We start from the raw sequence: 18,837 nt of genomic DNA, 5'->3' as shown, positions 1-18,837 counted from the left end.
TCCCTCTCTTTCTCCTTCCCTTCCCCTCTCTCTAAAAATGGATAAATCTTTAAAAAAATAAATAAAAATAAAAATAAAAAACTGAAAATGGAATCTTAAGAGGTAACATAATAGGAAGAATTCCTCATTCTAATGAATGGAGGATAAGTAGATATTAGGATGCCTGAAAAAATGTACTTAATGCTGGATATTGATAATTTATAATTACACAAAACATATTAGATTCACTTTTATGTAAAACATACTTGATATTTAGTATGAATGAAATGTAGGAGTTCACATAAGCACATGCGCTTTTTTGTTTTAACTGTTGTTCAGGTACAGTTTTCTGTCTTTTACTCCCATGCCTGCCCACCCCCCTACACATGCACTTCTAAGTGCAAATAATTATAGTGTTCAATTAAACCTGTTTTCTCTATCATAATGAATGAGAGAGAACTTGATTTCTGTAGGATTCTGAAAAATGAAGCAGACAAAAACAAAGAATAATAAATGGTGATGAGAAAGTAATCACTTGACTTCTGTCATTATTTAAGTCAGGAAGTTGGCCAGGATTAACCAAGGCCGTCCCTACTGCCGTGCTCTGCACACTAATTCCTCATTCCTAGGTTCCCTTTAGGAAATCTAATCCAGACAAAAATTAATAATATTTAAGAGTCAAAGAGAATTTACATGGCTGTCTACCATCAATGCTGAGTATTACGAGATAATTTACTTGGCTCAATAAGAGTACAAAATATCTCATTTTACCAGTCTTGATGGGGAAAATGTTAAAACTATAAGTTGGGTTAAAAATTTTCACAAGAAAGTAAGATTCATGTGCTAAGTTTGGTGAGTGTGGGGGGGGGGATCCAAACAAATTAAACTTTGATTCAATTAAAAGTTTTATTTGCACAGGCTGTATGCTAAAAAGAAGTTGGCTTTTATTCTAAAAGTCACTTCAGCCTCTTAGGACTTCCTTTAGAGATGGACTTCAATAAAAAATTCGAGGATTTGCTGGAATGTTTTAAGAAATAATGCAAGCTATTTCCCTTTGCCCAGGGAATAAACCTACTATTTTTGGTCATGTTTGTGTTCCCATCGCAAACATGAGTAAGTATGTATCCATGCAACACAAAGCAGGCATGGTAATTAATTTTTTTATGACCCAGGATGAACATTCGTAGAGAGGAGAGTCGAGAGCGGAGGGTGGGCTTCTCGGCTGCTGAGGGTTGGGAAGAGGGCTGAGGTTCTCTTCAAACTTCCAACTCTTCCCTCAGAAAATACAGCTGCCTTAAGCAGAGATGGAATGAGGCCTTTCGACTTTTTGAATTTAAGAATATTCATCTTAAGCCAAGATAAGGTTATTCAGGTGAAAACTAGAGCTGAAGCAGGAAAGGATTTTCCAACACACTGCTTACTCCTTTCCTTCCCTTCTCTTTCTCCACTAAACTACTTCCTTGAGCTCACTCTTCTTTCATTTATATTGTATTCTTTCCATTACCATTTATCCCCCTTACACCTTCTTCCACCTGCCCACACCCCCCTCACCGGGCAATAATCACCCTTCTTTTTTAAAAGCAGCACTTGAAATCCGTGCATGCACTAGTCCTTTTCTCGGAGGGAGGCGGCTGAAGTGGGGGTAGAAAACAAACCCTTAGGTTGTCCTGATAAAGCTATGAATGTGTTATTATCATCTTTGTAAAAGGATCAGCATATTTTCTCCACTTAGAATCTGATGAAAAGGAAACCTTTGTGTCTCCATTAGCTACACTAAACCCAGCAAAAAAGAAACAACTTATATTATTAAACAAATTTCTTCATACAAAGAAAGTATAGGCTAACCATGGGAGTGGCTTATGCACAGTTTACCCCTCCAACAGTTAACTCAGTATCTAGTGATTCTGATGTTCAGTTACTTTTCTTCAGCTGTTGGTAAGGAGGTTAATGGTTCAGTTCTGTTACATTTGGCAGGAACTATGCACAGCAGTTGGGTGTTTTATTTTTTTTAAATACAAAGGACTAATTGCATTATGGTATAAAAAAACTCCTATAAATCAATGAGATAAAAACCAAATAACCCAATAGATAAATCATCAAAGAATATGAACAGACTGCATAAAATCATTGACAAGTGATAAACTTAATTCACAAGAAAAATGGATTAAAACTCATTGAAATATTAAAAAAAATAAAACCATCAGATTGGCAAAGATGAGAAAGTGCATAATTCAACATATTGGCAAAGACTTATGGAAAGAGGAACATTATCAGTTAGAGGGCAAGCTGGTTCAATATCTAGGAAGGGCCATTTGGCAAAATCTGTCCACCCTTTAACCCAGCAATTCTATTCAGAACTTATATTTCAGGTATGTGTGGTAAATTATCTCTACATAAGATTATTCATTACAGCTTTGTAATAGCAAAAGATGCCAATAGGCACAACATACTAAATACAACCTCAAAAGCAGGGACATTAAAATGGATTTCTTAATTACTGAAAACATTTTATGTAAAACATTATTTTTGGAGTTATGAATATGTTTAACGTATGTATTACAAATTAACAATATTTTTAAAATAACCACTTGAGAATGTGTATGTTCATAGAACATAAAAACAACCACTTCAGGGAGTCATTCACTTACTCCAGTTACCTTGTCAATGTTCGAATGTTTTTGGAATCCTTCCAGAACTGTCTTAAACAGATTATGAGTTCTTCAAAAAATACACCTCCTTGTAGTTACATCTAATCTTGTATTTGATTTTTTTTTAAGTATTACTCTTTTTGGATGAACAAATTTGGCTGCAAATAACTTCAGACAGTACCAAGTCAACTCCACCCTTGAAGGACAGGGGTTTAAAGAGAGTCAAATGGACATAAGCAGAGACTTTGACCAAAAAGGCACGTTGTGCATATTTTGATCAACAATACCTTCCTAAGTGGCCTACACTGAAAAAGCAATAGGCATCTGGAGGTACTCTTGCAGTAAATTTCTAACAAGTATGTTAAACCACTTGGTCTCTCTGCATCAGCGTGTGTGTGTGCATATAAACAGCGAGTTTGAAAACCAGGCAGATTAAGATTTAAATCCTGAATCTGCATACAGTAAATGGGTAACTTGGGGCATATTTTTGTCTCGTGTGTGTGTGTACATGTGCATGTTTCCTTTTCATTCTGTGGACCTTAGTTTTCTCATATGTAAATGGACCTAGGAAAATTTTATGGTTCGATTTGGCAGATTTATCACCTATATTTTATTCTCCCTCCAGAAATATCACTGAAATAACAAAAGAAGCAAAACTGGAGAAATAAGTCTACAGCTGAAAAGAAAGGCAAAAGGAGTACCATGGCAGCCAGCTAGAGCCAGGAAGAACTGCTAAAGGATAAAACAGATGGAAACAAACTGATGGTGAAACTTCAACTAACCGAGTAAACGTGCAACAGGACGAAAAGATTTTCCAAACAGGCGAGCTTCCCAGAAGAACACCAGCACAACTGCAAGCTCAGTGGTCATTGGAGGGGGTCAAGGACCAGGCCGCAGGCGATTGCTGGCAGAATTAAAGGATGACCGAGCAGCTGCCACCAGGGCCCTGCTCTGAGTGCAGCTGACGCTGGCATCCGCCCACAGGATTAAAGCAGTGAGGACAGGACTCAGAGGAATCTCCCAAAGTGGGTGCCCGGGCTACCACGGGGGATTTCCCCGTCACCAACTCCCACTCCCTCACAACGTTTTTGAAGCACGGCTCCTCCAGATAAAATCAGGACCTACATTCACCACCAGGGCAAAAGGGCTTCCCACTTCAGCTACAGAAACACTTAATCACCTATGTTTTCCATTCTGGGGCTTCTTCAGCATACAGCTGACTCTTGAATGATACAAGGATTAGGGCACCAGTCCTCCCCTCTGCATCTCTCATCCTCTCCCGCAGACACCTCAGTGTCTTCCCCTCCAGGCTCCTGGCCTTCAAGGGAAGGGCCCTTGGTTTAACACTTCAGCCCAAGGTTGAGCAGATTCTGGCCTAGTTACAGACTTCATACGTGGAGCTGTATTTAGGGTCGGAAATCTCAAGAAAGAAAGAAGAGCTATCTGCCTCAAGACAGACCATGAAGGAAAAACATTCCACTTTCACACACTCCTGTAGAGCTAGAAGATGCTTTCTATTTTAATTTAATTTGTATTAAATTAACACAAATGTAATTTTAAAAGTCAAAACCAAAAGGTTCACTATGAATAAGAGCAGTTTCCTCTCTCACCCCTTCTGATCCTTAGCTTACTTTCAACAGAGGCAATCATTCCCAATTTGTACAGCTTTTTTTTCTTTTTGGCATTTGCCTATTTACTTCTAAATATGCATATGCTACTTCTTCCTATCCTGATTTTAGATTACTGACTTCCCATCATGATAGATGAAGTTTTAGATCTCCCACACCTACCTCTCACTACCTCCTGTGTCCCCAATTCCCTAACAGAGATCACAGCATTTTATAAAATTAAAAGTTAATATTTAGATTCTTATGACTATGCAAATATTACTGCTAAGTCACATGTGCACTACACCCAGACGAGATCGGGCGCTTTCAGGGTGGTATGGCCGTGGACAGATGTGCACTATATTCAAAACTCCTTATTTTTACTGTGCTTTCTTTTTTCTGCAGTTAGCAATTGTCTTATTTTTTTTCACTTGGTGCTTTTCTAGAGGAATTTTTCAGATGCTTCAGCGTTTTTGACATAAACCTATCAATCAGTAATATTTTCTATAAACTCAAAGAGAGCAATTCCATTTCTTCCCTGGAGGCCTCCTTTCCAAAGGATGCAGGTGCCGGTTCCCGTTTGCACTGGTTGCTCCCCAGTCCTGCTGATCAGCTCCCCGTTCCTGGACTTCCTTGCAGGCTCTGTTACCCCTGGACCTTGTACCTTTCTGTTTCTCGTTTTTTTTTTCCTGTTTGCTGAGGTACATCCTCTAGGACCTTCACCAGAAAAGGTGAATATACTGTGCCAATATTTGAGCTCTTTTATATTTGAAAATGTCTTTATTTTACCTTTATAACTGGAAATTTGAATGCCTAGTTATAGGTTAGAAATCATTCTAATATCAGATTTATATCTAAAGTAAGTTTCATTCATGTATAATTTACATACAGTAATATACACCCATGTAAATTGTACAGTTCAGTAAATTCTGACAAAGGTTTAAACCCATAACTTTCTACCTCAATCAAGAAAAGAGTATTTCTTCCCTGGCAGGTGTGATCACTTGGTTGGAGCATTGCTCTGCACACCAAAAGGTTACAGGTTTGATTCCTGGTCAGGGCATGTCTAGGTTTCAGGTTCAATCCCTGATCAGGGGATTGGCAACTGGTTGATGTCTCTCTCTCTCTCTCTCTCCCTCCCCCCCCCCCACACCCTTCCTCTCTTTTTAAAATCAAACATATCGTTGGGTGAAAATTTTTTAAAAATCAATAATAATAATAATAATAATAATAAAAGAAAAAAACACAATATTTCTATCACCTCTAAAGGTTCCCTCAAGCTCCTTGGTTGTTAGTCTTCCCTGCCTTGCCTTACCACTGGCAAACAATGATCTTGTTCAGGTACTTTTTTTCCACTCAGCGTGTTTTTAAGAATTCAAGCCACGTATCTATAGTTCCTTTCTTTTCATTGCTGAGCAGTATTTCCTTTCATGAATACACCACTCCCTTGTTGATGGACATTTAGATTGTTTCCAGTTCAGGGCTATCATGGACGAAGCTGTTATAAACATCTGTGGTCAAGTCTTTTGACAGGCAGAGGCTCTCAAGTATATGGTGACAGAAGACATGACTTCGGGTGCTGAGCGCACAATGCAGTCTACAGATGATGCATCACACAATTACACACTTGGGACATATAATCTTATTAACCACTGTCACCCCAATACATTTAATTAAAAAAGAAAATAAATGAAAAAAAAAGTTGGATTGTTAGATCACACAGTCAAGTATGTTCAACTTCACAAGAGAACCTGGAGACTCAGTTTCAACTAGAAGTTGCTTTCAGAGTCATCTCATCTAATACCATGTTGCGGATGAAGAGAAGAAAACTTCACCTGCTAACAGAGAGATGACCAGGGACCGCACTGTTAACAAAGTGGAGAATGTGAGACTCGAGCCTCAGCTCCTGCTCTCACCCACTGTTCTGGTCAGTTAAAAACTGCTTCCAGAAATGTCAGAGGCCACTCAAGATTCAGCTTTCCAGCTGCCTGGAAACCTTGGTAAACTCTCAGGCATTGTGTCATGACAGCTAAGAGCTGCAGTAAGACAGAAATAAACGAGTCCCACATCTGAGCCCATGAGAAGAGGGACAACACTTAGGTAGGAACCCTGACAAATCTTAAAAATGAGCTGGTTAGTTTCTATTAGTTTCAAGGTTACAGAATGGAATTATCACCACTGTTTTTTTTTTAAACTTCAAAGTGATAGGTGAAAAAAATATGACAGTCCTATATAAGCTTCATGAATGTTAAGTATTATACCATCCAAGTGTCAGGAGAACTCGCATGGCCAGAGCAGGGGCAAAGGGCTTCAACATGGCTGTCTCCTAAATGGTGCTCCATGGAAAACTCATTCTGTGGGGTACCATGTATTACGTGGAAAACGGAATTCCGTAATCAAGAAAGTTTGGTAGATGCTAAGTGAAAGAAATTAAACTGGTTTCTTTAACACAGTACTTCTTAAAACCTTTAACGTGCATGGTGGAACTGCACTGTGGAACTTTAAAGAATACTGTCTGAGCCATGCAGCATTCGCCCAGTGTATTTTAGCACAAACCCCTTTTTTGTGCAACTCTTAGGACTAATGTTCAAGACACTTTGGGGAACACAATCTGACTGAATTATTGCAATTCTGAAAGTCATGCTATGGAACGTCTTGGTTAAGAACATAAAGGTGCTCTCCTGAACATCAACTGCTCACTGTAACATGAATCACAAAAAGGCAGAGGTTGTAGTATAACTTAAAATACACAAGTTGAGTGAAGTTCCTACGTCTAAATGTAACTGTACGTTACTTACAGTGGCATTAACGAACAGATATTTCACTCTCAACAAACACAGGTCTGCGCAATAATGGTGAGAGACAGAGCACTAATCATCGTTATCATCAAACACTGCAAACGAGATTCTGTCCCCGACACGTACTGTTCAGCCTGGAGGTGGGTCTGGCAGTGGCGGGCTGCAGTGAAGCTGGCAGGACCTCTGATTTGATGGCCGCGCTGGCGACCGCGCCGTCCATCCTCTCTGTCTCACATAAGCCCGGCAGCTGGGCTGCCTTCTCCAGCGTGGGCAGTAACTGATCAAACTGGTCAAGGTCAGCTGTAAACTAAGAGTGGAAACCAAAGTTAGAGGATGCGTACTCTACACTCACCAGAAACAATGTAGAAAATAGCTGCTCCTTTAAACTCTATGAATTAAACGTGACTATGAAAGAATGAAGAAAAATTAATTAGGAAGATTAAGGCCTCATTGAAATTACATGACCTAACTATTCCACTGGGAAAAATTTGGATGCTTGGGATATTAACGTACTGCAGGGTAGGAGACAATGTGCACATAGCTTTGACTTGGTTTGTCTCAGTACAGAACCAGGCCCCGGACAGGCCTGGACCGGAGGGCAGTGTCACGGGTACTGTGTTACCACGACAGTATCAAAGGCCACTTTTCTCCGTTACGTTTTTTCACAATTTTGTGAAATGACTTACTTTATGATGGAATAAAAAATAAATTTACATTAATATAACTTCTTTATCATGTAAAAGTTTGGGAAATGACAGATAGGGGTCCCTACATCTCTCCGGGGTTATGAATAGAAGAAAACTGGCCTTTATTTCACTGTATTATTCTCCTGTGATTATTTTGAGATAATTCATCAACATAAAATGACTACCTGTTTGTATTTTGTTATTTAAACTAAAATTTATAGTTATATATTGTATAAATAGGGCTCTATGTGTGTGTTTTTGAAATGTCTGGCTTCTTTGACTTAAAACTACATTTCTGACATCTTGTCGCGTGTGGCAGCAGCTCACTTGTTGTCATTCTGAATCGAATCCCCCATACGAACACGTCACAGCACATTTATCCACCTGTGGTGATGGATCTGGGGGTGTTTCCGGTTTGGAGCTAAGACAAATAAAGCTACTGTGAACATTTTCGAACGTGTCTTTTGTTACACATGTACAAAAGTACTAACCATAGAGTAAAAAAATGACAGATGGGACTACGTTAAAATGAAGCACTTCACTTCATCAGGAAGCACCGATAAGGGGAAGAAAAAGCATGCCATGGCGCAGAGATCACGTCTGAAAACATAAAGCCAATAAAGTACTCATCTGTAGTACACAGAGAACTCTTAAAAGTCACGTATTGGGAAAATGAGCAAGACATCTGAATAGGCAATTCACACACACAAAAAAAGAAAAAGAAATCCAAATGACTTATAAACATTTATGAGGGAAATGCAAATTAAAACGATGAGATACCACTACACAGACCCAGAATGGCTCAAATTTAAAAGACTGACAAGACCAAATATTAGTAAGAACGTGGGCCAACTACAGGGAATTCTCACGCACTAGGAAAACTGGCATTGTCTACTAATGAGGAACATACATATATCTGAAGATCCCGCAAGTCTGCTCCCAGGTGTGAACTCCGCAAAAATGCATGAACATGTACACCAAAACAGATGTACCAGGACTGTACACAATGGCATTACTGCACAAAGCTGTCAACTCTTCAGGTTAATTTTATAGAGTGAGAGTTTTAATACAGTCATTATCAAAAGCTGTTTTTTCAGCTTAAAACATGATATTAGCTTAGCTGTACTAAGAAAAATGAGAGACAGCTTTATCCTCAAAGAGCACACGATACACAACCAAAATAGTGTTATTCCAAGTAGTACAAAGACAATCCCGAGCACTCGGCAGCGTGGAGGAAGGAACCATCTAACTAGGCTACTGGGGAAGGTTTTACACAGGTGATGCCTGGGATTGGCTGTGAAGATGAATTCAGCAGACATAGAAAGGAGAGCAAGGCAGAAGATGCTTAGAAGAGACATGGCTTATCCCAGGAATGGCAGGGACCTCCATGGGCCTAGAGTACAGTACGCCTGAGGGAAGAGAGAGATTCTTGTAAGATGAGGGCAGAAAATAAAGCTGGTTCAAGAAAAGGACCTATGCATACTAATTTTGCATTGGGTTTCACAATGGAGAGTCCTATTGATAAACTGCTTTGTCAACATATTTTTAGCTATTTTATGGATGTCTATATTCTGTCTAAATAATCTGTAAGCTCCTAAAGAAAAGAGACTGTATTTTCTGTTTTTCTTAAATTCCTTCAGAGTCCACAGCAACTGTTCAATAGACAAAGCTGCCTGTTAATTTTTATACCAGCCTATGCATAGAGGTTGTTAATCCATAACAATTTATGCAAAGATTTACTTACATTTACTTCTGTGTCAGGGCATGTTACATGCCCTACTACCCAGAATTCTCAAGTATTATTCTGACGGGGGTTGAGTATGATTAGAATCAATGAAAAGAAAACCAGCCTTAGAAAATGTTTCAAAAGAAATGAAATAGCAAAGCAAGACAGTCTAGGCAGCCTCGTCCACCTTCTCACTCTTCTCTCCCAAGTCATTTACATCGCAGACTCTCAGACTTAGCCACACACCACAGTTCTCTGGGGAACTCCTCTAAAATATAGATTTCTGGGTTCTATTCTCAGACAATTGGATTCAATAGATAGGACTGGGAGGAGGGAGCAGGAAAGGTATTTTTTAAAGTCTCCAAAGATGTGAACTCTGATTTTAGAGAAAGAAATATCTATTTTCTTAGAAAGATGTATTAATATTGTGGTCCTCCAAAGTTCCAAAGAGAATAGGGTGTCTGAGGGCACCCTATGACTTTTCAATAATCGATAGTAACTGTTTAACATATACCCAATGGGTAGGGCAAAATACATCCAAACCTGGTCTACAGTTGGAGTGAAATAAATGAAAGCCAGAAATAACCAGCAGTGCTACCCCATGACGTGAGGCCGCTCACCTGGTTCTGGGACTCCAGTTTGATTTCCTCAGGGGCAGGTTTGGTCATCGGGGTCGGGTTTGTGTTACAAGGCTCCATCTGCTCTTTCTTTTCCACTTTGACCTTTACGTCATCCAGGCTCAGGTTTGGAGTTGATCTTAAATCTTTCTCATCTTTATCTAAAAGGTAGCGTAGGAGCTGATGGTCTTTTGATTCTTTTTTCTTCGAAGCCTCCATTTCTAGTTTTATGCTGGAGTTCCCTTGCACCTGTCCAGTCACTGACACAGGAGCAGACGTACTGTCCTTTTTATCGGGCTCCACAGACAAGGTGGTGAGATCCGAGGGGCTGCCCTCCTGCAGGAGCCGGTGCAGAATTTTGTGCCGTTCTGTCAGGGAGCTATGGGAGGAAGGGCAGGAGCCGCCCGAAGAGTTCGCAGAGGCAGAGCTGGAAGTGCCACTGCAAGACAGTACCTCTTTGCAGCTTGTGTCTATGTCAGCATGCCGCAACTGCTGCTCCGCCGTTGTCGTCAAAAGCTGCACTAGTTTGTGACTCGTTTGAGAGTATTTGTTTTCTCCGTCCGACAGTCTGTCATTGCTGTGCAGAAGCCCAGAATCCAGAGGTTTGCCATCATTAGAGCTGTTGTCGGGCTGGATCATTTCATTCAAAATGGATGCAATCTCTTTGTTATCTTTGGACTCGGCTTTTGCTGGCTGTATATTTAATCTGCTAGGTGAATTCTGTGAGCTTATCTGTCTGAGGACTGGAGAATTGGCAGAGAAGCCAACGGAGTTAGTGGGTCCTTCATTCATACTCGGTAAGGGTGTTACTGGGATATTTGAGTAAGATCGGTTACTATTATTACAGGCGGTACTTGTCATGCCGACAGGGGAACTTAATGTTGGAATATTAGGAGGAAATGAATTGCTTGGCATCCTGGGCCTTGTTGCCAATCCAGAACTGACTTGTCTCCTTGGAGACATGAACTGCGCCAGGGACACCCCTGTACCTTCCATAGGAGAATTATTGAGGTTTAAAGAGGGATTAGTGCTCTGGGAACTGGCCTGTCCCTGGTTTAAGGCAACACTGGCTACAATCTGATTTCCAGGGGAGCACCCAAAACTCCCCTGGCTGTTGCTAGAATTACTATGACTGCTGCCATGAAGGTCTGAGCTCTGCTGGCGGTTTACTCTGGTGGGTACCATGTTGCTATTGGACGGCGGCAACGTGGATGAACGGGCCACGCCATGAGCTGGAGAGATACTAGGATTGACGGAGGGGTTTACTCGGGGAATTGACATTCCAGAATTAGTGTCATCTTGAGGAGAAAGACCACTGTGTTCCCTAGGGGAGAAAAGACATTATTATTCAAATATCTTCAGTGGTTTCCATTACAATATTTTTATGATGCATATTATAAAACAAGCCCATTCCCTTCATTAGTATTTCAAGCTATCAAGGGCTTCTGTATCACTTTAAGAAAAAACAGTGCGCTGTTGCTATTACTGTGAAATATCAGCACCACTTAATAGGAAGCAGTGCCCTGGTCCTGTAAATTTGATGATGGTTTCTGTTATAGGGGAAAGAAATCTTTCTTGGCCTTAGAAAAAAATCTAACACATGTACTTTTAAACTTTCCAAAATTTAATACAGATAATTCACATTACGATAGTACTTTTGATTTGAAAGAGAAACTTCCCACATCTCTGTTTACAAAGCATTTATTCAAGACTCCCTTATTACTGCTTTTAAGCACTTCAACTCGAGAGGAAGACCGGGTAAGAAAAACCCCGTGTCACTGACGGGGAAATTAAAAAGGGTGGCACGCAGACACAGCAGATGTTTTGAAAGAGAAATCACAATGTGAAAAAAAGAACTGTGCTAATTCCATTCACAAGCATAAATTAAACTAAAATTAGAAAAAAGCAGAATGCTGAATTCAGATTTTCATCAAGTTCTTTACTCGAATCTGTAATTATGACAGCAGATCTGTGACTGGTGTTACCATGTCCCAATAAGCAAATGTATCAGGTGAGGAAAAGATGAAGTGAGGGGAAATGCCTTTGTTTTTGTTTAGTGCTAAATTTTAAAGAGTTGTAAATGTAGGGCTTTGAATAATTCATAGGATAAAAGAATGGTTCCGTGAATTTACCATATATGCCAGTGTAAAACATATTTAGAGAGAAGAACAAATTAGGGGCAATGACATTCAAAAATCTCAAGTTGACAGTTTAATGACTTGTAGTTTGAGAGAATGTCAACCTGCACTCAGGAGCCACAGAAGCTTGCCCTAATGAAAAGAAAACATTTAAAAATAACGACATTAACAAACTCTCAAATCTTACATAAGGCCATAGGTTCACACATGGAAAGCTGGAAGTTTTTACCCACTTTTTTGATTTCACCCCTAAAACACACATCTTTAGCCATGCCTTCCCTGTCTCCCTTTTTGAACATCAAAGCTTTTGTTCGGCTACAAAACTACAAAACCCAACATGGATATATGGAGTATATATACTCATTACACTAGCTTCATGTCTAATTTAGATTTTCTGTTTTCTAGCGGTCAAGAATATAAAAATGTTCTCTAAGAAGAGATATGTAAGCTGACTTATTGCATAGGAAGCTCTCCAAGTAAGTAGTACCTGTCGATGATATGAATTCCCATGATGAAAGGCTGCATGTCTGGACTCTGAGGGTAGCAAAGTTTACACTTGGTGTGGGCGCTAAGCATTGTCCCATCATTCAATATGAATCTATAGGATGGGCTGGAGGCAGTGCCACGAGTCATCACTGTTTCAAACAAAAGAGAAACCTAGTTACAATTCTGACACTTGTACTTTGGGCAAAGGAGAGTTACCAGCCTCACTTCTACCTAGAACCTCATTTTAAATGTGCCCTTCCAACAGCTGCCTGCTCAAACTCAGCGAATGGTTCAGACAAAGCAGGTATCTCAGGGAAAAATGGTTCTGGTTGAAATATACCACCTGATGCCAACTTTTAATTCACTCCTACTTGAATGGGTACCTCCTCACATAAGTTATGATTATGAAGAAACCCCAAACCAGAAAATAATCAATCTTAATCTTCCCCTACAATGGGACAGCTCTTCAAATTTATTTCGTCCAATAAAAATACGAGGAAATAACCTTCTCCCCTCACATTTTCAGTATTATGTCCAACAAGGTTTTTTTCCCTTTTGCTGGCTGAATTTGAAATAACTGCTTTACTGAGATATAATTCATATACCATCAAATTCACTAAGATTTGATTCATTTACAGAATACCTTAATTAAAAGTCAAATTTAATTTTTCACTCAGGAGTGTGAATCACTAGGTCCTGTCTGACCAATTATTATACTCATATATGTATTATTTTTAATGTTTGGCTTTAGTTTAGTAATACGCAAATTGAGATAAAGCCAGTGATTACTAATATGAGGAACAAAAACTGGGTTACAGCAGTCGACTGACAATCGAAACAGCACATTTCACTTCTGCCCGAAAGCTTTATCGACAGCAGACGAAATTCTAACCATACTGGTACGTGTTTACTAAATATTTAAAGACTATAGCAAACTACTAAGTAAGAAAATATTAATATTTTAGTAATATAATAGAACTCTATTTTAAGAAAGATAACAGGTAGATTCAGCTATAGCAAACCAAGCTTAAAAATCATATCCACTGAAATACAAGCACTACTACCCAAATGAATATTATAATTTAGCCTGATAAATGTTACTCCTATTTTTCAAAGATACTTCAGAAAGGGCATCAATTACATTTCAATGACACGTGAGAAAGACTTAAAATGACCAACTACTAAATAACTTTTGAAGCTACATATCACTTTAAGTAAACAGAAGACATGCTCTATTTCACCGTCTTGGGTATACCACACATGTAAACTGAAGAGGGTGTAACCTGTTATAAATCTGTACCACACATAAATCTGCCTAAATACTAAAACCAGGGTATAAATTTAATAAAAATGGTTATGATTTATGTCAACCAACTGAATTCCTTACCCATCTTACAATTTCAGCCAAATCACTGGCACATTTACCAAATGTAACAAAGAAATTTAGTTTCTAATGAAATAATAGATGATGAAAAAGAGTCTTTAATGGAAACTAATAATTTTTGTGTAAGGGCGTAAGTAAACGTTTACAATATCAAAACCCTAAGAAAAAAATCAACAATTCCTGATTAGTATCTTTTTAGAAAATATAATTCTAATAAAAAATGGCACTTTAAGATAAATTATTAACTTGGAATAAGATAAAGCTACAGATATATAAAGGGTCGGATGAGACACAATACATTTCACGTGACAGTGTTTTGCTTATGATGCTGTTTTGCCTGTCTCCTCATCATTGCTCACTGCTCTTTAGGGTCTGCTCGTTTTGCTGGAAAACCCTCCACTGGCTCCTCACCACTGCCCAACATGGTGGCCATCAGTCACAGGTGGCTATTTAAATTTAAGATTAAATAAAATTTAAAATGTAGTTCTTCCACAGTTACACTAGTCACATTTTAAGCACTTCCGTGTCTAGTGGCCACCACATTGAAGAGCACAGCTCTGTACCATCTGACTTTGGCTTGCATTTCCAATCTTATTTCTCACTGTTTTCTAAACATGTCTTCTATAGCTCTTTCTAGGAGGTGGGTAACTTTTTACACACTTATTTTTCTTTTTCATCTAGAATAAACACAAGGACAAGTACCGTGCCGCATTCCTGTTTTCCACCCTCCACTGACTCTTAAATAATGAAGCTTTGCATACAAAATCATACAGTAAGTACTTGTGATTGATCCCCAACTTAAATCTCCTCTACATAGATTAATGTTGACTTTCGATCAACTTCCATTAACTTTTCCCTAAAGGGCAGATTTTAACTCTTAGCTGTGTCATTAAATGCTTATATCTCAATTTACATGTTTGCTATTGCAGGAATCTAGACTTACTTTTGTAATAGACACTAATGGAGACAAATTTCCTAATTTATTGATAAGCCCTATAAATTGAGGAAGAACTAGAAACCCAAGCTAACATGGGAACATTAAGATACTTAATGGATTACAGGAACATCAATAATCCTTTGGCAATTATGCTGCCTTAACTTGTAGGACCATATCTAAGCTAGTTCTCCAAAATTGGAGAACCCGTATTAATACAAGGAAATGATTACATTTTAAGGTTTGAAGTTAGATTATTATTTTGGATGATAATGTGTGGAAAAAGACTTAGCAAATCATAATTCACACAGCCACACTTTGAAATAAAAAATGCCAATATTAAATGCATTAAAACTTTCATTAGAACCTGATTAACACGATCCAGTTAACTAAAAATTCTTCCAGGACCCGATCGTCCCCAACGGAGAGGTCAGCAGAGAGGCGGTGTGGGCCCACGGAAAGCGTCAGGGCCTGAGAATCAGATTTGGAGCTAGACTTTGTCCTTTTCAAGTTTAGGGCTTAATAATGCACATTAACCTTTGCCCATCATCACTAAAATGAAGCAAATAGTGCTGTGAGATAATATCTAGCACGGAGCCTAGAATAGAACATAACAGACACCGAGGGAGTGCTTCCTGCGTAAACGCCGAAGAAAACACACGACGAAGAGGCAGGCTCCACAGCACATGTGTGCTGAGCCACACGCACTTTCAGCTGGCCCCCAGAAACCACGTACACTGAGAGCTCCAACCTGATAAAACAATCGCTAAGGTTTTGAATTAAGCTATGAGGAAGGAAGCCACAATTCTTTACAGAGCTGGTTGGATAAACATTTGCTCTGCAAACCAAATTTTCCCACAAGTGGGTTTCGAGGTTTAGGCCTGGACAAAACTACATGGAACCCCATTTTGATCACAGGTCCTGCCCTTGTTTTCTGATCTAGTTTTGGCAGGCAAATAGCTAGGATTTTGATCCCTGACTCCTGTGTCCATTTCTAAAAATCTTAGAACACTTAATGGGGAGGGATGTTATTAATGTGGTATTACTGACAGCCTGGAAACTCTTCAAAGAACCTTTAAAATGGCAACTGTTTTTGTTGCGTCTCCTGCCGCACCTCCCCCCACCAACCCCCCCCAGATAGGCCTCAACAGAGTTACGAAGCAAAGGGAACGGTTTTCTCCGGTCATAGCAGCTGGAGAACTAGAGCTACTTGGGGTTTCGACTCCACCCAATCTGGGGCTGAGTTAACCTCAACAACCGTGCCAACTAAGTGAGCAGGTTAAAACTGTGTGGCAGGGTACTGCAGGTCAGTGCTGGGAGCCATCACTTTTTCTTTTTGGTATTTTCCTAGATATATGCAGAAAGAGTGCCATTTAAAAACCTGTTATTAAAATAAAGGAAAAGAATTACTCCTGGATGGTGTAAGATTTTTAATCATCACTGAGTATACTGTATTCCGTATATCATAATTTCTAAAAAAGAGAAATAAACTTATGTTTTAAAGTATTTTAAACAAAGTTTGACATAAAAAAGATTTTAAGTTAAGACAGTTTTTTGGACCATGGTATTAACCACATTACACAAGTCTCAAAGAACATTCTGGTTAATCATTTATATGGCCATTTATGTTTTATAGCAATGCTTCTGAACTTCTTGATACTATAAACTGCTTCCAATTGTCCTGTGATATTTTTAGTGAAACTAATTTTATTTTGTTCTTATAATGTTAATGGAGAAATAAACAAGAATAAAGTCCTTTGTAATCCCATCACTCAGAGATAAGCACTGTTAACATTTTGTGAACCTTCTAGAGTAGGATAAATAGATAAACAAGAGTGAACTCGTACTATATGGATACACTGTGCTCTCTTATCCTATTTTTCAATGTAACAATGGATCACAGACTCATTCAAAGACAAATGATCCATCACATCATTGATAACAGGTACACAGAACTTCCGTGCAACTTCTCCAGGCCATCTAGCCCAGCATTTTCCGTGACTGCTACTCTCCGTAAGTGCTGACAGATGTGCTACAGAAAGAAGTATTCTGCGGAAATGTAAGTCTGGGTAACAAACTCAACAAGTCCCTTTTATTGTATAAGTTCCCAGAAATTTAAATGCCTTAAGTACGTCTTACAGATCCTCAAAAGTGGGAGAATAAAACATTTCCCAAACTTGATTCAGCAGGAAATATCACTTCTAGTTTTAGCCATTAATATCTTAGGGGCCCTGGTTTATATTTTCCAAACTTCCCTGCATGAAAACATCTTAGACTATAGACTCTGATTCAGCAGTGTGGGTGGAGCCCAGAAATCCAGTTTAACAACTACCCCAGATGAACTTTGCGACCCATTTAACCTAGACCTTTCTTTAAAGGGATGGTGCTGAACCGACCAGAACCCTGGAACCTTTCCAAATTGTATACGCTTCCTGAAACTTTTCCTAGTTTAAAAGGTTCCTTAAGTGCTCCGGTTACTCATCTCCCCCCAGTCTCGGTGGAGAACCGTTGCTATAATACAGCTCAAGCTGAATGCTCCCTCATATGCTTTGGCTGAAATGCATTTTCAAATTTGTTTCTGGAAAATAAAATGTAAAAAGCAGTCCATGAGTTCTTCTGTCAAAAGCAGCTGAAAAACTAAGTAAAACCCAACTTAAATTTTTAATGCACATTAGGATTTTATACCAGCCACTGCCTTCCAAGAGTAAATTATTGGGCAGGAAAAAAGAAGACAGATGGAGATACAAATTTCTCCTGCCTAAATATTAATCACTGTAGAGTTTTGCAAACTTTTAAGCTTTTAAAAAGTCTGATATAAAATCAAGGATACAGTGACATAGTTTCACTCTTTTCACACTGTGCCTAAGTGAAGAGGCGGCAAAGAAGCTGCAAATGCCAATTTACACCTCTCTCTGTTCTTGACAGTACCAGGGTTCTCAAACCTGAGGGATAGGCACATCTCATTTATTGGGCTTCACTTTACAGCGCTTCCCAGGAGCTGTGTTGTTTACAAACTGAAGGCAGGACCCTCCATCAACAAAAGGATTATGACTTGTTTTATTCTGATACCCTCTTGATAATGTGGTGGTCTGGATCGAACCTGTAGCATACCCGAGCTGTGCCTGTACTTAACCATCACCTTTGGAGCTCGTTAAGATATCTGGTCCCTCACCTGAGATTTTAATTCACCAAGTCATTCCCATGTAAGGATGATTCCCATGTAAGTGTTTTGTGGACCACATTTTTCTTACCAGACTGGATACTGCTAAATATAAAATGTCAGAAAAAGATGTGTTTAAGCCATGTTTGGTTAAGTTGTCCAGAATCTCCAAAACACTAGAATCGGAATCGTGTGAGCTCCGGACAACTTAATTCTGAGAAAAATACAAATTATTTCTACTGAGGAATTTTTTTTTTCTAAAAAAGAAGGTGGGGGGAATAAAGGACATTAAGAAATGACTGATGGGGAAGAGATGTTGAATTATACTTACATTTCTTTACATTTTACTCTAAATTATTTCACTTCATATGTTAATGATAGATTAGTTACTTCTTACACTTTAATCAATTTATTTTATAGAGAACTCTAATAGTTTAGAAACACATACTTTAAACTGTGGTTCTCTCACAGCTCTGGGGAGCCTAATCATTTGGACAATGAGACGGTACTCTAGACCTGCTTTGCCTTGGTGGAGATGTATATAAATTAGGAGCAAATAAAATTAAAAGTCTTTTAAGTGAAGTCTTAGAAGGCCCAACTTACAAAGTTACGGCAACGATCAGAGAGCATCATATACTTCAGCACTTTAGATAGTGAGTGGAGACAGTGCCTGG

The 18,837-nt window shown here is 38.9% G+C and overlaps 1 protein-coding gene across 6 annotated transcripts in view; it reads right to left on the bottom strand.

The window, feature by feature from the left end:
- NCOA1 (nuclear receptor coactivator 1) overlaps positions 1-18,837 on the bottom strand; it is a 209,137-nt gene that overhangs the window by 37,409 nt on the left and 152,891 nt on the right. For all 6 annotated transcript variants that reach the window (XM_036027724.1, XM_028514417.2, XM_036027725.1 and 3 more), the window contains 3 exons: positions 12,687-12,834; positions 10,065-11,385; positions 7,159-7,339 (listed from right to left, as the gene is read on the bottom strand). In XM_036027724.1, coding sequence (XP_035883617.1) covers positions 7,159-7,339; positions 10,065-11,385; positions 12,687-12,834 — 1,650 coding nt within the window. The remainder of the gene's footprint in view (positions 1-7,158; positions 7,340-10,064; positions 11,386-12,686; positions 12,835-18,837) is intronic.

Source organism: Phyllostomus discolor, chromosome 6, assembly GCF_004126475.2.
Source record: "Phyllostomus discolor isolate MPI-MPIP mPhyDis1 chromosome 6, mPhyDis1.pri.v3, whole genome shotgun sequence".
NCBI classification, from domain to species: Eukaryota; Metazoa; Chordata; class Mammalia; order Chiroptera; family Phyllostomidae; genus Phyllostomus; species Phyllostomus discolor.
Note: the sequence above shows the minus strand (reverse complement) of the source record. Positions and strands in the feature narration are given on the sequence as shown.